The 17,253-nt window shown below is 41.0% G+C and overlaps 2 protein-coding genes and 1 non-coding gene across 6 annotated transcripts in view; 2 read left to right on the plus strand and 1 right to left on the minus strand.

The window, feature by feature from the left end:
- LOC144085639 (uncharacterized) overlaps positions 1-17,253 on the plus strand; it is a 34,770-nt gene that overhangs the window by 1,894 nt on the left and 15,623 nt on the right. Inside the window, exons 2-3 of one of the 2 annotated variants that reach the window (XM_077615138.1) lie at positions 722-1,087; positions 2,556-5,207. In XM_077615138.1, the coding sequence (XP_077471264.1) occupies positions 722-1,087; positions 2,556-4,300 (2,111 nt within the window). In that variant the 3' untranslated portion in view covers positions 4,301-5,207. Of the gene's footprint in view, positions 1-721; positions 1,088-2,555; positions 5,208-17,253 lie in introns of those variants that run through there. The other variant, XM_077615120.1, reaches the window with a different exon arrangement.
- On the minus strand, positions 9,059-15,203 carry LOC144085668 (uncharacterized). Of its 3 annotated transcripts, none has more exons than XM_077615188.1 (3): positions 14,789-15,203; positions 12,945-13,199; positions 9,059-11,479 (listed from the first exon to the last, which is right to left on the minus strand). In XM_077615188.1, the coding sequence occupies exons 1-3, from the start codon at positions 14,922-14,924 to the stop codon at positions 9,705-9,707; spliced, it is 2,166 nt and encodes a 721-aa protein (XP_077471314.1). In that variant the 5' UTR covers positions 14,925-15,203; the 3' UTR covers positions 9,059-9,704. The 3 variants fall into 3 exon arrangements, with proteins under 3 accessions (XP_077471314.1, XP_077471305.1, XP_077471324.1); XM_077615179.1 differs by having other exon boundaries at positions 12,945-13,310; XM_077615198.1 differs by lacking the exon at positions 14,789-15,203 and adding an exon at positions 14,202-14,482 and having other exon boundaries at positions 12,945-13,310.
- Positions 15,577-15,658, plus strand: trnal-uag (transfer RNA leucine (anticodon UAG)). The gene has a single exon. It is a non-coding gene; the product is annotated as a tRNA-Leu (tRNA).

Genomic DNA, 17,253 nt, shown 5'->3' on the forward strand with positions numbered 1-17,253 from the left:
TATAAAGAGTTTGGCGTTTGACATGCTAGGCTCCACTGTCAGTGAGAGTTGTGTATTCCAGGAACCGGATTCCAGCTTTGGCGAAAGCTCGAACAGTGCTGGCCGACATTTGAGCCGTCATCCCTAATCCATTGTAACTCGCGACATGCATCACTCCCAAGCCTTTGATTCTCCTCGCTGTTATATCGGCATCAGCAATTCATTCCAAAACCTCACGTCACTCGTGCGACGTTGCCTGCCAAACTACAATGTTGGCCATCCGTTAGCAATCTGTAAGCAATCCGTTAGCAAAGCTGTTAAATTGCGTTCGATCCATGGCTTCAGTCCATTTTCCAAGCATTCACATCCGCATTGTGTTGTCATTCACGTCAGGCATTTCCTCTGTATAGCTCTAATATGATGTTTCTTTGAGTATTGAGTGTTTTTGGAGGTTAAAAGCGCTGCAAGCACACGGAAGTCAAATGCCTTGCCACTCCCCTGGAATGTTTTAAATGGATTTACCATAATGCTTGGAATGTGCGGGGAGGCTATTTTTAGGTTGATCGTGAATTTAATTTAGTGCACAGAGCAGACCGATTGGGCGCATTGACCATTTTAGAGAAAATTATAGAATTTTAAGTGTGCCCTATAGGTGTGAAAATATGGTATTTCTAAAGTGGTGAATCATATTGTGGGCACAAGACTGCAAATAAAGAAATAAGATTTGATCCTTGTGTTTCAGATGTTAGTCAAGTGCATCGAACTGAGCACCAAGATTCGGCTCTCGTGAAAGATGAAGAGAATGAACAATTTGAATGCATTAAAGAGGAACAAATGGGGCATTTCATTTCAGTTGGGAAACTCCACATTGAGGAGCAGCAGCATCCCCTCATAAAGATGGAGGAAGACCCTCCATATGTTAAAGAGGAGGGGATGGACGTCCCTCTGTGGGCTGTTGAGCCCTTGAGTGGTAAAGATGAAGGTCCAAGTGAGGCCAGCGGAGGGGCGGAGCCTTTGAGTGGCAGCAGCTCAACAGAAGAATCCCAACCAGACAAGCTCATGGCTCCACCATCAGCTAGCTACGATGCCTCATCACACTTGCGAATCCGTGAGTATCAAGTCACTAACATAGAGAGGAGCCTAGGGTATGATAATTTCAATAATATTATTTAAAAATATATGTACGACCTACGTCATTACGAAAGCCCCATTAAAAAAAAAAGGCTCAGACATATGGGACTTGTGCGGTCAAACAGCGGCATCGTGTGTCCAAGCACAGTTACTGCTTTTTCAGTGCCCTGAAGAAAAAGCTAGATCACCTGCTTGAAATTTGTATCCTTGAGGAAGATCATTTCACCTGGTCACCAGGTGAGTCCGTGAAAAGGGATGATCTGGGCGTGGCCAGCGAAGGGGCGGAGCCTGAAAACGCCTCAGCATGGCCCCAAATTAAAGAGGAGGAGCTAGAGTTCCCTGAACAACAGCACAAGAGAGAAAAGCAATCTCCAATCAAAAAGGAGGAGCAAAATGTCATCGGGTCAACTGGTGAGCCATTCAGTAGGGAAGATAATCTGGGCGGGGCCAACAGCGGCACAGACTGAACTGCAGCTCAGTAGAGGGAATGCAAGCAGACAATTTAATCGCTCCTCCACCAGATGGCGACAATGTGCTTCATGATGATGAAGGTCTTAAGAAAAAAACCCAGTGGCTGCAAATGCTCTGTGTGGGAAAACCTTTGGGAAAAAGTCTACTTTGAAAATACATGAGGAGCTACACCTGCGTGAAACCATTTTCGTGCTCAGTGTGTGGTAAAACATTTGCACACAATGAAAGTTTAAAAATACACAAGAACCCACACTGGCGAAAAACAATTTTTGTGCTCCATTTGTAATACCGCCTTTTCTCAAAATGAACACTTAAAAACCCACATAGGAAGCCACACTGGTGAAAAAGCATTTTCATGCTCGATTTATGATAAATCTTTTTTCTCAAAAGAACTACTTAAAAGGCCATACAAGAACACCCTGGTGAAAATCCATTTTCTTGCTGTTTGTGGTCAAGCATTCCCATTTAAGAAAAGCTTAAAAACGCACCTAAGGGCACACACTGGTGAAAGACCATTTTCATGCTCAATATGTGGTCAATCCTTTCCGCATCAGCAATATTTAAAATCCCACAAGAACCCATACTGGTGAAAAACCATTTACCTGCTCAAAAAATTATGCAATTCAAAACATTACATTACTTATTTTTGCATCACTCGAACCGGAAGTTGTTTGGTGACATTAGGTCAGTGTGAAAAATTTGATTTTGGAATTATTTTGGAGGTTTATGTGATGAATAACAATAAATGAAAAGGATAAAATATTTTAAATCAACATAATCTGAATGTCACCACTAGTTTGTCTTTAAATTGTGTACCGGATGACTGGATCAAACCTAAAACGTGACTTTTCTGGCATATATTATTGCGAAATAATTAACCAGGCTGTGATAATAAACTTGTAAAAGTAAGAAAAAAACATATTTCCCATTTTCGACTACATGTAGTGATACATATTATCTTTTTGTCTTTGCAGGTTTCAGGGAAAATCTCAGTCTTGATCGGCAAGAGTTTCTTGGCCTTAAAGAGCTACCCCAAATTAAAGAGGAGGAGCCAGAGTCCCCTCAACAACAAATGAGAGAAGAGCAACTTCCAATCCAAAAGGAGGAAGATGATGTCACCTGGTCACCTGGTGAGGCCATGACGAGGCAAGATGATCTGGGCGGGGGCAGCGGTGGGGCGGAGCCTGGAAACACCTCATCATGGCCTCAAATTAAAGAGGAGGAGCCAGAGTTCCCTCAACAGTGCAAAAGAGAAGAGCAACCTCCGATCAAAAACGAGGAATGTGTCAAATGGTCAACTGTTGAGCTTTTCAAGAGTGAAGATGATCTGGGCGTGGCCAACAGAGGGGCGGGGCTTCTGAGCGGCAGCTCAACAGAAGGATGGCGATCAGAAAATTTATTTGCTCCTTTAACAGATGGCAACGACTTGCTGTTTGACGATGATCATGTCGAAAATGTTAAGAAAAATCCCAATGGTGACAAACTTTGCGAATGCTTTCAGTGTGGGAAAACTTTTGGTAAAAAGTCTTCTTTGAAAAGACATATGAGGAGCCATACTGGGGAGAAATCCTTATGTACAGTTTGTGGTAAAACATTCACACAGAAGGGAAACTTAACAACCCACACAAGAACCCACACAGGTGAAAAACCATTTTCGTGCCCAGTTTGTGGTAAAACATTTACTATGAAGGGGAATTTAAAAAAACACGCAAGAACACATACTGGCGAAAAACCATTTTCGTGTTCAGTCTGTGATCAAAGATTCATACACAAGGTTAGCTTAATTGTTCATGCAAGAACCCACACTGGTGAAAAACCATTTTCGTGTTCAGTTTGTGGTCAAGCATTCACACAGAAGGCACACTTAATTAGTCATGCAAGAACACACACTGGTGAAAAACCATTTTCGTGTTCAGTTTGTGGTCAAGCATTCACACAGAAGGGAAGCTTAATTAGTCATGCAAGAACCCACACTGGTGAAAAACCATTTTCGTGTTCAGTTTGTGGTCAAACATTCACACACGAGGCACACTTAATTAGTCATGCAAGAACACACACTGGTGAAAAACCATTTTCGTGTTCAGTTTGTGGTCAAGCATTCACACACAAGGAAAGCTTAATTGTTCATGCAAGAACCCACACTGGTGAAAAACCATTTTCGTGTTCAGTTTGTGGTCAAGCATTCACACAGAAGGGAAGCTTAATTAGTCATGCAAGAACACACACTGGTGAAAAACCATTTTCGTGTTCAGTTTGTGGTCAAGCATTCACACACAAGGTTAGCTTAATTAAACATGCAAGAACACACACTGGTGAAAAACCATTTTCGTGTTCAGTTTGTGGTCAAGCATTCACACAGAAGGAACACTTAATTAAACATGCAAGAACACACACTGGTGAAAAACCATTTTCGTGTTCAGTTTGTGGTCAAGCATTCACACAGAAGGGAAGCTTAATTAGTCATGCAAGAACCCACACAGGTGAAAAACCATTTTCGTGTTCAGTTTGTGGTCAAGAATTCACACAGAAGGGAAGCATAATTATTCATGCAAGAACCCACACTGGTGAAAAACCATTTTCGTGTTCAGTTTGCGGTAAAGCCTTTTCTCAAAAGCAACACTTAGAAAGGCACACAAGAACACACACAGGTGAAAAGCGCTGGCTACCGGAAGCAGCCTATTTCCGGGTTCCGGTGCGCAGTGACTGCTGGGAAATATAGTTATTGCATGCTACACCCACACGCTAAAAACATGTTTTAAAAAGGCAACAGAAGCAAAACTGAGTTCGGTTGTACTTTATTTAGACATTTTACAACTCACTCACGTCATTATCACCCAAAAATCCCTCCAAGTCCTCATTTTCTGTGTCCGAATTAAACAATTGCCCAAACGAGCCTTCCAAAAAGCCGGGTCCCCTCTCTTTGTTCTCAGAGTCACTGTCATTTCCATCAATCTATTCACAAATTGTAACGTAAGAAGCCCGGCGCTGCCTGCCACTTTTCGTGAAGCCAGGCATGGCATATATATATATTATTTATGGCTGATTATCGAACCGTAATAGCGCTGTCTACAAAAGCAGCCACAGACGCTATTTCCGGTGCGCAGTGACTGCTGGGATAAATAGTCCTTTTGTCAATACACCCAGGTTGACGGCTGTGATAACGTTGCACTAATAATATCAATATACTACAACGGCGAACACACTAATTTGGTGTTACATGTACCAAATGCACGCTACACCCGCACGCTAAAAACACGTTTTTAAAAAGGCAACGGAAGGAAGACTGAGTTCGGTTGTACTTTATTTAGCCATTTTACAATGTACTCGCGTCATCATCACCCACAAAACCATCAAAGTCCTCATTATCTGTGTCCGAATTGAACATTTGTCCATCGAAAACGCTGAGTTTAATACGTTCGTCCAGGCGGCCACAATTCATTCCCCAATGGTAGCTAGCTAGTAGCTAGGGTAACTATTCCAAGGCTGTCTTCCATGCTTCGCAACTGTGTTGATGCCGATCGCCAGGCCACAATTCGTTCACAAATAGTAGCTAGCTAGTAGCTAGCGTAACTAGTATTCCAAGGCTGTCTTCCATGCTTCGCAGCTGTGTTGATGGCAATCGCCAGGCCACAATTCGTTCACAAATAGTAGCTAGCTAGTAGCTAGCGTAACTAGTATTCCAAGGCTGTCTTCCATGCTTCGCAGCTGTGTTGATGGCAATCGCCAGGCCACAATTCGTTCACAAATAGTAGCTAGCTAGTAGCTAGCGTAACTAGTATTCCAAGGCTGTCTTCCATGCTTCGCAGCTGTGTTGATGGCAATCGCCAGGCCACAATTCGTTCACAAATAGTAGCTAGCTAGTGTTGATGCCGATCGGCAGGCCACAAGCCATTGGGTGTATTGACAAAAAAAAAACCTACATATCCCTGGAGTCACTGCGCAGTACTTTATCTACGGGAAAATAGAGTCGGGGGCTGCTTGCCATAGTTGTCCTATCGACGGATTTATTTTATTTTATCGTGATAACAATTTTAGTATCGGTCCATCTATAAAGCGCACTGGATTATAAGGCGCCCTGTCTATTTTGGAGAAAATTTCAGACTTTTATGTGCGCCTAATAGTCGTGAAAATACGGTACTTGCTTCTGTAAATTCTTACGCAGCTGTTTTTGGTTTCCGACCTTAATTGTTGTTTTGAAGACCTGATATGCAATTGTTGTTGCAGTTGTTTTTGGACCTGAATTGTGTTATTCGGTTAGCTTATGCAATTGTTTTGAATTAGATAACCTTAATTGTTTTGATTCTAATGCAACTAAATGGACAGAAGAGGATGTCTTTCTTTAGAATGATCCGTGACGGGGACGAGTCAGGACCGATTCTCACTTGCAAGTTAACGCTGGATTATGTCTCCGATGTATTTCCTTCTATTCAAGAATGTAACCATATCTTGCTTCGTTAGCATTTACAGTCGCCATTTCTTAACTTTTGTCATTAAAATTCATGTTGGACAGCACTCGTCAAACTGTTAAGGCACGTTTGGACGTGTTATACTGGGTGAAAATTGATTAAGAAAACAGTTAAGTCACAATTAAGTGCAGTAGGCGGAGCTAGTGCTGTGAAAAACAAAATAAAATGCTTCTAAAATACGCTCACATGGATAGTGTTGCTACAAATTTACTCTGAGAACTTTGTTTACACTTTTTAATGTGTAATATCGATCTACACGATTCAAATACAGTCATACCTTAAGATAGGAGCTTACTGCGGGATCGAGCTATTATGTCAATTAACTTGTATCTCAAGTCAATTCTTCCCATAGAAATGAACAAAATACAAATTAATTCATTTCCATCCTAAAAAAAACAAAACAAGATGTTACAACGGAAAAACATCTTTATTGTTCTAATTTACCACCGACTCACAATCAGGAAACATCGGGTGTGCTCATCTCAAATTTTTCTCGTATCTCAAGGCAAAATTTAGCTCAGAATTTTCCTCGTATCTCAAATTTCTCGTATGTTGGAACACTTCTATGTCAAGGTATTACTGTATAAGAAAATTGAGTGTCGTTGAAGATTTTATGTACTTCACAATTCTATCCGAAATAGTAGAGCCTAAATGAGGAAATTACAAAGTAAATAATCAGAAATGTTATGTAAATAATTTGGAAAATATGTCTTCACAGTTAAAGACATTGAGTGTTATTCAAACATGATATATCTTAATGAAAATAATTGATATATTGAATCGAGGATCTAAGAAACATTCGTAGAAATATGGTGTGAAAGAAAATGAATTTGCTCAAAATAAATAAGTAGTACAATGTCCTTATACTTTTGTCATATTATATGATGAATCACGTTTTTAAACCGATTTAACGTGTCATCTTTTTGGTAGTTCCAATAAAGCTCTCTTTTTGGTGAAAAATACTTTTTGGGTCTTTTTGTTGACAAAATCAGCCTTCCATATTCAAAGGTGACAAAAAAGAGAAGCGTTATTTGCTAAGATTTAAAACTAAGAGGAAAATGAATACATTAATTTGAACAATTTGACAAATTAATATATATATAAGATTGTTCTCTTTCTTCAGGTGTGAACATACAGTAACTTCATGTCTGAAATTAACATTAAATTGTTTTTATCTTTTTTATGTTGAACGAGATCATTGGTAGAAATGTAACTAGATTTTTATTTTGTATAACTATTGAAAAACATTGATTAAGAAAGTTTTATAGGAGATGATAGACACACTACAAAGGGAATGTAAAGATAAATGTTTGCAAAAAAACCTACTAGATTGGGGTATTATTCATTTCAAACAACTATGCGAAACACATTATTGAACGAATTTGGAGTTCTTGATTAGCATGCATTTTGTGTAATATATGAATCCTTGCAAACAGGGGGGAGATGGTGGTTCAATTCTATTAAAAAATATACTTAGGGTTATTAGTCTTACATTATTATATACTTGCTCGCAATGAAGAATTCCTTACTTTACTTAGCTTATTAACATTAGAAAAGTCATTTTAGTACTTCTGCTTGCAACCATGTAAATGCTTTGCTCCTTAGTTAGACCAAACAACAGTAAGATCGAATCCTCTTGGACTGCTGGAATGTGGAGAAGAACATTCGGCTCTGCATGACCTTCATTTGTTTTGACAGCTAAAACTTCTATTGACTTCTCACTCCTATTTTCCACCCCTGCCTTGAGAGCTGAGACGTCCATTGTAACTAGAGTCCTTGAAGCTAATAAACAGGGAAAAGATGCGTGTAACGTGAGAATGAACCTGGACAGAGACGAGACAGTTCAATTCTCTCTTGCAAAAATTTCACAGAGGATTGTCTTGTCTCTTTATTTGTGCGTGCATTTGGGAATGCCTATTGGTGTACCTATCATACCACTACTAGGATACAAGGGTGAAGAGGTCACCCTGCCTTTAACTTTCCCGGTAGCCACTAAGTGCTACTCACAGACTCTCACTCATTCCTTCATCTATGCTCCAAAGTGCCCTGTCAACTTGATGGGCTAGGGACCTTCTTATCAAGATGTGTCCTGTCATGAAATGCAGCCCAGATGGACAATATCTGCACTTTCCAGATGGACACTCATTCTTTTGCAGTCCCGATTATCGTCCTGAGGTCCAGCTTCCACAACTCCAAGCCTCTCCTGCAAGGCACCAACAAGCAACTGCCCCAATCTTTGCTGACATCTACTGGGCTCGCATTGACACCGACTTCGATGGCTGGAAACAAGCCGAACCCTGCTGGCCTTTGTGGCTGCCCTGCGTATGGCACCGACTTGGTTTCTGACTGCTTTATTTGCACGCTCTACTATGATAGGCAAGGTAATGAGGTCTATTCAGATTCTTTCCAAACAATTGAAGGACGCACTTGGCAAATACATTGTGGCGATACCATGTCACCATCTCATCCACATGTTTCCATGATGATATCTCCTCACTCAGCTAAAGACCTTGGGACCTTTGTACGAGAATACATGTTGGCTAAGGATTGGAACCCCACCATAACTCAATCTTTGTTGTATTCTCCATCTCTTGATGCTTATTGTGTCCAATCTGAAAAAGTCAAACCATGCTCCGTTTTGAAGCATCAACTGTTGGACAGACACCGTGGTTGAGAAACAATGGACAGCGACATGGCCCCAATGGTTCTCGCTGACCTGCCGGACACAATTTGGTCCGTGGGCTTGTGTAACGTTGCTTTAGCACTTTTGACATGACTTCCGATCCCGTGGATGTCAAATGCAGTCTTTATAATTCAACTGTCCATTTCAGTAAATACTACAATGACATTGAAAAAGACTTTTTTTTTTTTTAAAGTACAGTTGTACCTCGACATACGATCGTAATCCGTATGACGAGCTTTTTGTAACTCGAGCGGACGTTTCCCATTAAAATGAATTGAAAACAAATTAATTTGTTCCAACCCTCTGAAAAAACACCAAAAACAGGATATTGGATTGGAAAAAATGTTTTATTTCTTCTAATTCGCCATATATTGACAAAGGAATAAATAACAAGTGGTTTAAGAGTAATGAAATGTGTTTAATAGAAGTAAAATTAGACGCATTTCGCGGAGGGGAGACAGCGGCTTAGTGTGGGTGTAGCGTGCAATAACTATATTTCCCAGCAGTCACTGCGCACCGGAACCCGGAAATAGGCTGCTTCCGGTAGCCAGCGCTATTGCGTTTCGATGTTTATCCATATATAATATATATGCATGTAATGAAACGGTGCGTGCTTTGTGTGTCTAAAATACAGAAATAGCACTGGTTACTGACACTGCGGCTTAAAATACAATGCGCCGAATAGTCGTGAAAATACGGTAAAATAATTTTCATATTCGGTTAAACGAGCAACACTATTCTAAAACAATATGTGAGTAATTTCGGAAGTCGATTCGATTATTGCCATCTGCTCTGGAATCCAAGTCAAAGCTATTTAAGAGTCCTTCACAGATCTTCATTGCGAACCCAGATCAACAGTCCTCGGAGCCCGGGACTGGGTGATCTGTCAGGTCAATAGTCCTCGGAACAGGGCAAAACAATTAAACGTCCTCGGAGCAAACTACAGGGGGAAGTGTCCTTCGGTAACAGTTATTCTAAGAAGGTTTTTCACCAGTGTGGGTTCTTATGTGTCTTTTTAAACTTCCCTTCTCAGTAAATGTTTTACCACAAACTGAGCATGAAAATGTTTTTTCACCAGTGTGGGTTCTTGTGTGGCCTTCTAAGCTGGTCTTTTGAGAAAAGGCTTTACCGCAAACTGAACACGAAAATGGCTTTTCACCTGTGTGTGTTCTTGTGTGCCTCTGTAAGTGTTGCTTTTTAGAAAAGGCTTTACCGCAAACTGAACACGAAAATGGTTTTTCACCAGTGTGGGTTCTTGCATGACGAATTAAGCTACCCTTGTGTGTGAATGCTTGACCACAAACTGAACACGAAAATGGTTTTTCACCAGTGTGGGTTCTTGCATGACTAATTAAGCTTCCCTTCTGTGTGAATGCTTGACCACAAACTGAACACGAAAATGGTTTTTCACCAGTGTGTGTTCTTGCATGACTAATTAAGTGTGCCTTCTGTGTGAATGCTTGACCACAAACTGAACACGAAAATGGTTTTTCACCAGTGTGTGTTCTTGCATGTTTAATTAAGCTAACCTTGTGTGTGAATGCTTGACCACAAACTGAACACGGAAATGGTTTTTCACCAGTGTGTGTTCTTGCATGACTAATTAAGTGTCTATTATGTGCAAATGCTTGACCACAAACTGAACACGAAAATGGTTTGACACCTGTGTGGGTTCTTGTGTGTATTTGTAACTCTTGCTTTCGAGAAAAGGCTTTACCGCAAACTGAACACGAAAATGGTTTTTCACCAGTGTGGGTTCTTGCATGAGTAATTAAGCTTCCCTTCTGTGTGAATGCTTGATCACAAACTGAACACGAAAATGGTTTTTCACCAGTATGGGTTCTTGCATGAATTTTTAAGTGTCCCTTCTGTGTGAATGTTTGACCACAAACTGAACACGAAAATGCTTTTCCACCAGTGTGTGTTCTTGCATGACTAATTAAGTCTCTATTATGTGCAAATGCTTGACCACAAACTGAACACGAAAATGGTTTTTCGCCAGTGTGTGTTCTTGCGTGTATTTTTAAATTCCCCTTCATAGTAAATGTTTTACCACAAACTGGGCACGAAAATGGTTTTTCACCTGTGTGGGTTCTTGTGTGGGTTGTTAAGTTTCCCTTCTGTGTGAATGTTTTACCACAAACTGTACATAAGGATTTCTCCCCAGTATGGCTCCTCATATGTCTTTTCAAAGAAGACTTTTTACCAAAAGTTTTCCCACACTGAAAGCATTCGCAAAGTTTGTCACCATTGGGATTTTTCTTAACATTTTCAACATGATCATCGTCAAAAAGCAAGTCGTTGCCATCTGTTAAAGGAGCAATTACATTTTCTGATCGCCATCCTTCTGTTGAGCTGCCGCTCAGAAGCCCCGCCCCTCTGTTGGCCACGCCCAGATCATCTTCACTCTTGAAAGGCTCAACAGTTGACCATTTGACACATTCCTCGTTTTTGATCGGAGGTTGCTCTTCTCTTTTGCACTGTTGAGGGAACTCTGGCTCCTCCTCTTTAATTTGAGGCCATGATGAGGTGTTTCCAGGCTCCGCCCCACCGCTGCCCCCGCCCAGATCATCTTGCCTCGTCAAGGCCTCACCAGGTGACCAGGTGACATCATCTTCTTCCTTTTGGATTGGAAGTTGCTCTTCTCTCATTTGTTGTTGAGGGGACTCTGGCTCCTCCTCTTTAATTTGGGGTAGCTCTTTAAGGCCAACAAACTCTTGCCCCTCAGGACTGAGATTTTCCCTGAAACCTGCAAAGACAAAAAGATAATATGTATCACTACATGTAGTCGAAAATGGGAAATATGTTTTTTCTTACTTTTACAAGTTTATTATCACAGCCTGGTTGATTATTTCGCAATAATATATGCCAGAAAAGTTACGTTTTAGGTTTGATCCAGTCATCCGGTACACAATTTAAAGACAAACTAGTGGTGACATTCAGATTGTTGATTTAAAATATTTTATCCTTTTAAATTGTTATTCATCACATAAACCTCCAAAATAATTCTAAAATCTAATTTTTCACACTGACCTAATGTCACCGAACAGTTTCCGGTTCGAGTGATGCAAAAATAAGTAATGTAATGTTTTGAATTGCATAATTTTCTGAGCAGGTAAATGGTTTTTCACCAGTATTGGTTCTTGTGGGATTTTAAATATTGCTGATGCGGAAAGGATTGACCACATATTGAGCATGAAAATGGTCTTTCACCAGTGTGTGCCCTTAGGTGCGTTTTTAAGCTTTTCTTAAATGGGAATGCTTGACCACAAACAGCAAGAAAATGGATTTTAACCAGGGTGTTCTTGTATGGCCTTTTAAGTAGTTCTTTTGAGAAAAAAGATTTATCATAAATCGAGCATGAAAATGCTTTTTCACCAGTGTGGCTTCTTATGTGGGTTTTTAGGTGTTCATTTTGAGAAAAGGTGGTATTATAAATGGAGCACAAAAATGGTTTTTCGCCAGTGTGTGTTCTTGTGTGTATTTTTAAACTTTCATTGTGTGCAAATGTTTTACCACACACTGAGCACGAAAATGGTTTCACGCAAGTGTGGCTCCTCATGTATTTTCAAAGTAGACTTTTTCCCAAAGGTTTTCCCAAACAGAGCATTTGCAGCCACTGAGATTTTTCTTAAGACCTTCATCATCATGAAGCACATTGTCGCCATCTGGTGGAGGAGCGATGGAATTCTCTGTTTGCATTCCCTCTACTGAGCTGCAGTTCACAGTCTGCGCCGCTCTGTTGGCCCCGCCCAGATTATCTTCCCTCCTGAATGGCTCACCAGTTGACCCGATAACATTTTGCTCCTCCTTTTTGATTGGAGATTGTTTTTCTCTCTTGTGCTGTTGTTGAGGGAACTCTGGCTCCTCTTCTTTAATTTGGGGCCATGCTGTAGCGTTTGCAGGCTCCGACCCTTCGCTGGCCACCCCCAGATCATCCCTTTTCACGGACTCACCTGGTGACCAGGTGAAATGATCTTCCTCAAGGATACAAATTTCAAGCAGGTGATCTAGCTTTTCCTTCAGGGCACTGAAAAAGCAGTAACTGTGCTTGGACACACGATGCCGCTGTTTGACCACACAAGTCCCATATGTCTGAGCCTTTTTTTTAATAGGGCATTCGTAATGACATAGGTCGTACATATATTTTTAAATAATATTATTGAAATTATCATACCCTAGGCTCCTCTCTATGTTAGTGACTTGATACTCACGGATTCGCAAGTGTGATGAGGCATCGTAGCTAGCTGATGGTGGAGCCATGAGCTTGTCTGGTTGGGATTCTTCTGTTGAGCTGCTGCCACTCAAAGGCTCCGCCCCTCCGCTGGCCTCACTTGGACCTTCATCTTTACCACTCAAGGGCTCAACAGCCCACAGAGGGACGTTCATCCCCTCCTCTTTAACATATGGAGGGTCTTCCTCCATCTTTATGAGGGGATGCTGCTGCTCCTCAATGTGGAGTTTCCCAACTGAAATGAAATGCCCCATTTGTTCCTCTTTAATGCATTCAAATTGTTCATTCTCTTCATCTTTCACGAGAGCCGAATCTTGGTGCTCAGTTCGATGCACTTGACTAACATCTGAAACACAAGGATCAAATCTTATTTCTTTATTTGCAGTCTTGTGCCCCGAATATGATTCACCACTTTAGAAATACCACATTTTCACACCTATAGGGCGCACTTAAGTCTAAATTTTTCTCTAAAATGTTCGATGCGCCCAATCGGTTTTGTCTGTGCACTAAATCAAATTCACGTTCACCCTAAAAGTATCCTCCCCGTGTTTTCCAAGCATTATGGTAAATCCATTTAAAACATCCCAGGGGAGTGGCAAGGCATTTGACTTCCGTGTGCTTGCAGCGCTTTTAAGCCCCAAAAACACTCAATACTCAAAGAAACAGCATATTAGAGCTATACAGAGGAAATGCCTGACGTGAATGACAACACAATGCGGGTGTGAATGCTTGGAAAATGGACTGAAGCCATGGATCGAACGCAATTTAACAGCTTTGCTAACGGATTGCTTACAGTGCTTATTATCGATTGTCATCATAGGCCTTTTCTTCACACTACCTTTCATTGCACCGGCTTGCTTTGGATCCATTCTGGTTCACTTAATTCTGCACTGACTAATGCAAAAAAAACACGCCCAGTGCTCATAGAGAACATTACCAAGGGAGATGAGGCGAGAGAGACAGTGTGGGTAAATCATCAGCAGCCTCTCACGGCCTAGGCAACTGGCTGTCTCAAATGCTCATATCTCAAAATTTGTCTCGTACTTCAAGGTAAATAATTGCTCGGAATTTTACTCGGATCTCAAATTCCTCGTGTGTCGGGGAACTCGTATGTTGAGGTATTACTGTAGTACATTTTTTTCAGCGAGAGAGTAGCCCGGCCCAACCCGAACTAATGATTGACATTTTAGACCTGACCCGATCCGAATTTGGGTCGGGTTCGGGCTCAAGATCTTACCTCTAGCCTCTTGCCAGTTGCGTCCCCCACAATCTCATCTTTAACTTAAATGCATGTATATGTTGTCAGGAAACTGTGCGGCCTTGCAACATTTTGTTCAGATTGTTCAAGTGTTTCGTAATATCAGACCAAAATACAATGTCCGGTAGCCATTCCCGAGATTGTAATTCCAACAGCGGGTTTTGTTTTTTCTCCACGAACTGTTGCTGCGTCTATTATTAGCACCCACTGGGGATTAAAAACTCCATCTCAGAACTGTGCAAACCGGTCCTCGAGGGCCGCTGTGGGTGCAGGTTCTTGTTGCAACCGGTACAGCAAAGGCACTTTAACCAATGAGATTTCTGCAGAAAACAAGAAGCACCTGACTGCAATCCTCTGATTGCACTTGCAGGACACCGGATTGGTGAAAAGGTGGCCTCTTCATGGGTTGGAATGAAAATCTGCACCCACTGCGGCCCTTTGTGGAATAGTTTGCCCACTACAAACCACTCCTTCCGTTAAATATTTCATTAGGAAATATTCATTGTATAACGTATTGTATATATATCGGTCTATTATAAACCAATGACCGACAAATGTGAACGTACCTTCGAGTTTGTGAAGAACAACTTTAGCTTGCATCATTTTGCAAACAATGGAATGTTGATGACATGAGAGATCCTCTTTCAGGCCATAAAGTTCCTTCTGAAACTTTGCCGCAACCGGTGTCGTTGTCGCAGACATTTTTCACACTTTTTAGTGTTCGCTTGACGACGTACTGATGCAGACGACGTGTTCCTTTGTTAGCTGCCGGCTAGGCTAGGCTAGGCTAAAGTACGTCTCCCAAAACGGATTGAAGATAAATGGACTGATTTTCGAGTCAACCGAGTATTTAATGTTGGGCATGTTGTCGAGGTTTGGTTTCGTTTAATTGAAGTTCGGTTAAATTGAGGAGGAACAAGAGGCTAAGTTAAAACCATTGCCATGTGGAATAGAAATAAAAGCCGCCACCCCTTCTTCAACTTCGTCTTCTTCGTTTTCTTCTTCTTCCTCTTGAGGTTTACGGTTGTTGGCAGCCAACGTACTGGAGCATTATCGCCCTCTACTGTCTCATTACATCAAATTGCCAAGTTCTCAATTCAGATTTTAGACAGAGGGGGGCGATAATGTTAAATTTGGTCTCTGAAGGCCACAGCGTGAAGAGAGCAGCTCGAAGTCCAGTTCGAGTCTAGCTAGCCGTGACACTAAATCGAAAAGCTACATTTTGGATTAGGACTTTTTAAGGACCTTTGCTTTAAATGTTACATTGTGTTTGATCTTATTGCAAGTAACAAATAACACATTTAATATTTAAAGACATTTAGGACTGCAAAATCCCTCACTCTGGCTCATTCAAGGTAGTGTGGCCGAGCGGTCCAAGGCGCTGGATTTAGACTCCAGTCTCTCAGGAGGCGTGGGTTCAAATCCCACCCCTGCCAATAATTTATGGGCTATTTATAGTTCTTTTATTTGAGTGCTTATGGCTCTTCACTAACCTGTAACATAAAATGTGAAACCACTGGTGAGAGAGCCGAGTCCCAAATACACTAATAGGAGTGTCGTGTTTGCACACCACTGTGTCACTGACGGTTCCTCTAGCTTCGCTTTAATCATAATGATTTTTTTTATGAGACTCCTTTTTGCATATCAACGGCCTAACAATGTTGTTAAAGAATTCAGAGATTTTTTGTATTTTTAATTGTGTAGGAATATTAAATTAAATGCACACATTTTCAGTTGGTGGTGCGAGTGGTTAGCGTGTCGGGCTCACAGCTCTGTGGTCCTGGGTTCAAAGCAGGTCATATCCAGCTGTGTGTAGTTTGCATGTTCTCCCTGGGCCTGCGTGGGTTTCCTCTGGGTACTCCGGTTACCTCCCACATTCCAAAAACATGCATAGTGGGCTGATTAGCATGGGTGTGTGTGTGTGTGTGACATGCTAGAGTGTTTGATTGATTAACGATTGCATGTTGAGGATGTACAACTAGTTTGGATTGAGTGTTTATCGGTGTGCGATTGTTGAAGTGGGTCTCATAATGAAATGTGTATTTTGCCTGTTTCTAGTCATGACTCCTCCATGAGTCTCAAGCTTATCTCTCCTTAGTAGAGCTCTGTCCTGTAGCCAGATGTGTCCTTGAAGACTTGCAACATTGCCGTTATCTTCTATTTGCCGGTTCATAACAAATACCTTACTGTATGAAGTAAGGGAAAATCTCACCGTGAGTATATTGTTAAACTACATTAATGGAGGTACATTTGTGATTCTATTTGTGTAATTATTGTCTCTTCAATCAAAGAAAAAATGTGTTTGAATGCAAAATCATAGCTGAGATGAAAAAAAATGCACTCAAGCACTATTTTTCACTGTTTAAAAATGATTTTTTGATTGAGGTAATGCTTTGTGTTTGGGCCATATTTTGGGTGGGACATTTGTGTCTTTATAATTTATCAAAAGTTTGCTTCAAAGAGAAATAACACATTTTTAAGTTAGACAGGACAGTATCCATAAAATCCACTATTGGCCATGATGAAAGTTTCTTTCAATACAAAAAGCTTCCTATTGTGTCCTTATAACCATATTCAGTGAGTTCAATATAAGTATTTGAACAGCCAGCTTGCTTAAACAAGCAAAAACCACAGCACCAGATTTTAGTTTTTCCAGATATTTTCATAAAGATACATTTCCGGTAGGTGACAATGTTCGGACAAAAAATCTAAAGAGAATTTTTAACCCAGAGTCTGGAACCGTTTTTTGAACAAAAAACACAGAAAAAAAGGATTAAAAAGTTACAAGTATTGATTTAAAAGGGGGAAAATCAGGAATTTTCATATACATCTATACTCTTCATTTTAATTTGATCCTAAAACAGAAAGTCGCCGCTCATGATTTACTTTCCCGGGCCACACAAAATGATGCGGCGGGCCAGATCTGGCCCCCGGGCCGCCACTTTGACACAGGTGCCCTGGATCATATTATATATCACAACCCTGCGCCAATCCCCTGGCTGCCTAATACAGGTGCTGCAGCGTGATTGGC

The sequence above is a fragment of the Stigmatopora argus genome, chromosome 1 (assembly GCF_051989625.1).
Source record: "Stigmatopora argus isolate UIUO_Sarg chromosome 1, RoL_Sarg_1.0, whole genome shotgun sequence".
In the NCBI taxonomy this organism is placed as follows: domain Eukaryota; kingdom Metazoa; phylum Chordata; class Actinopteri; order Syngnathiformes; family Syngnathidae; genus Stigmatopora; species Stigmatopora argus.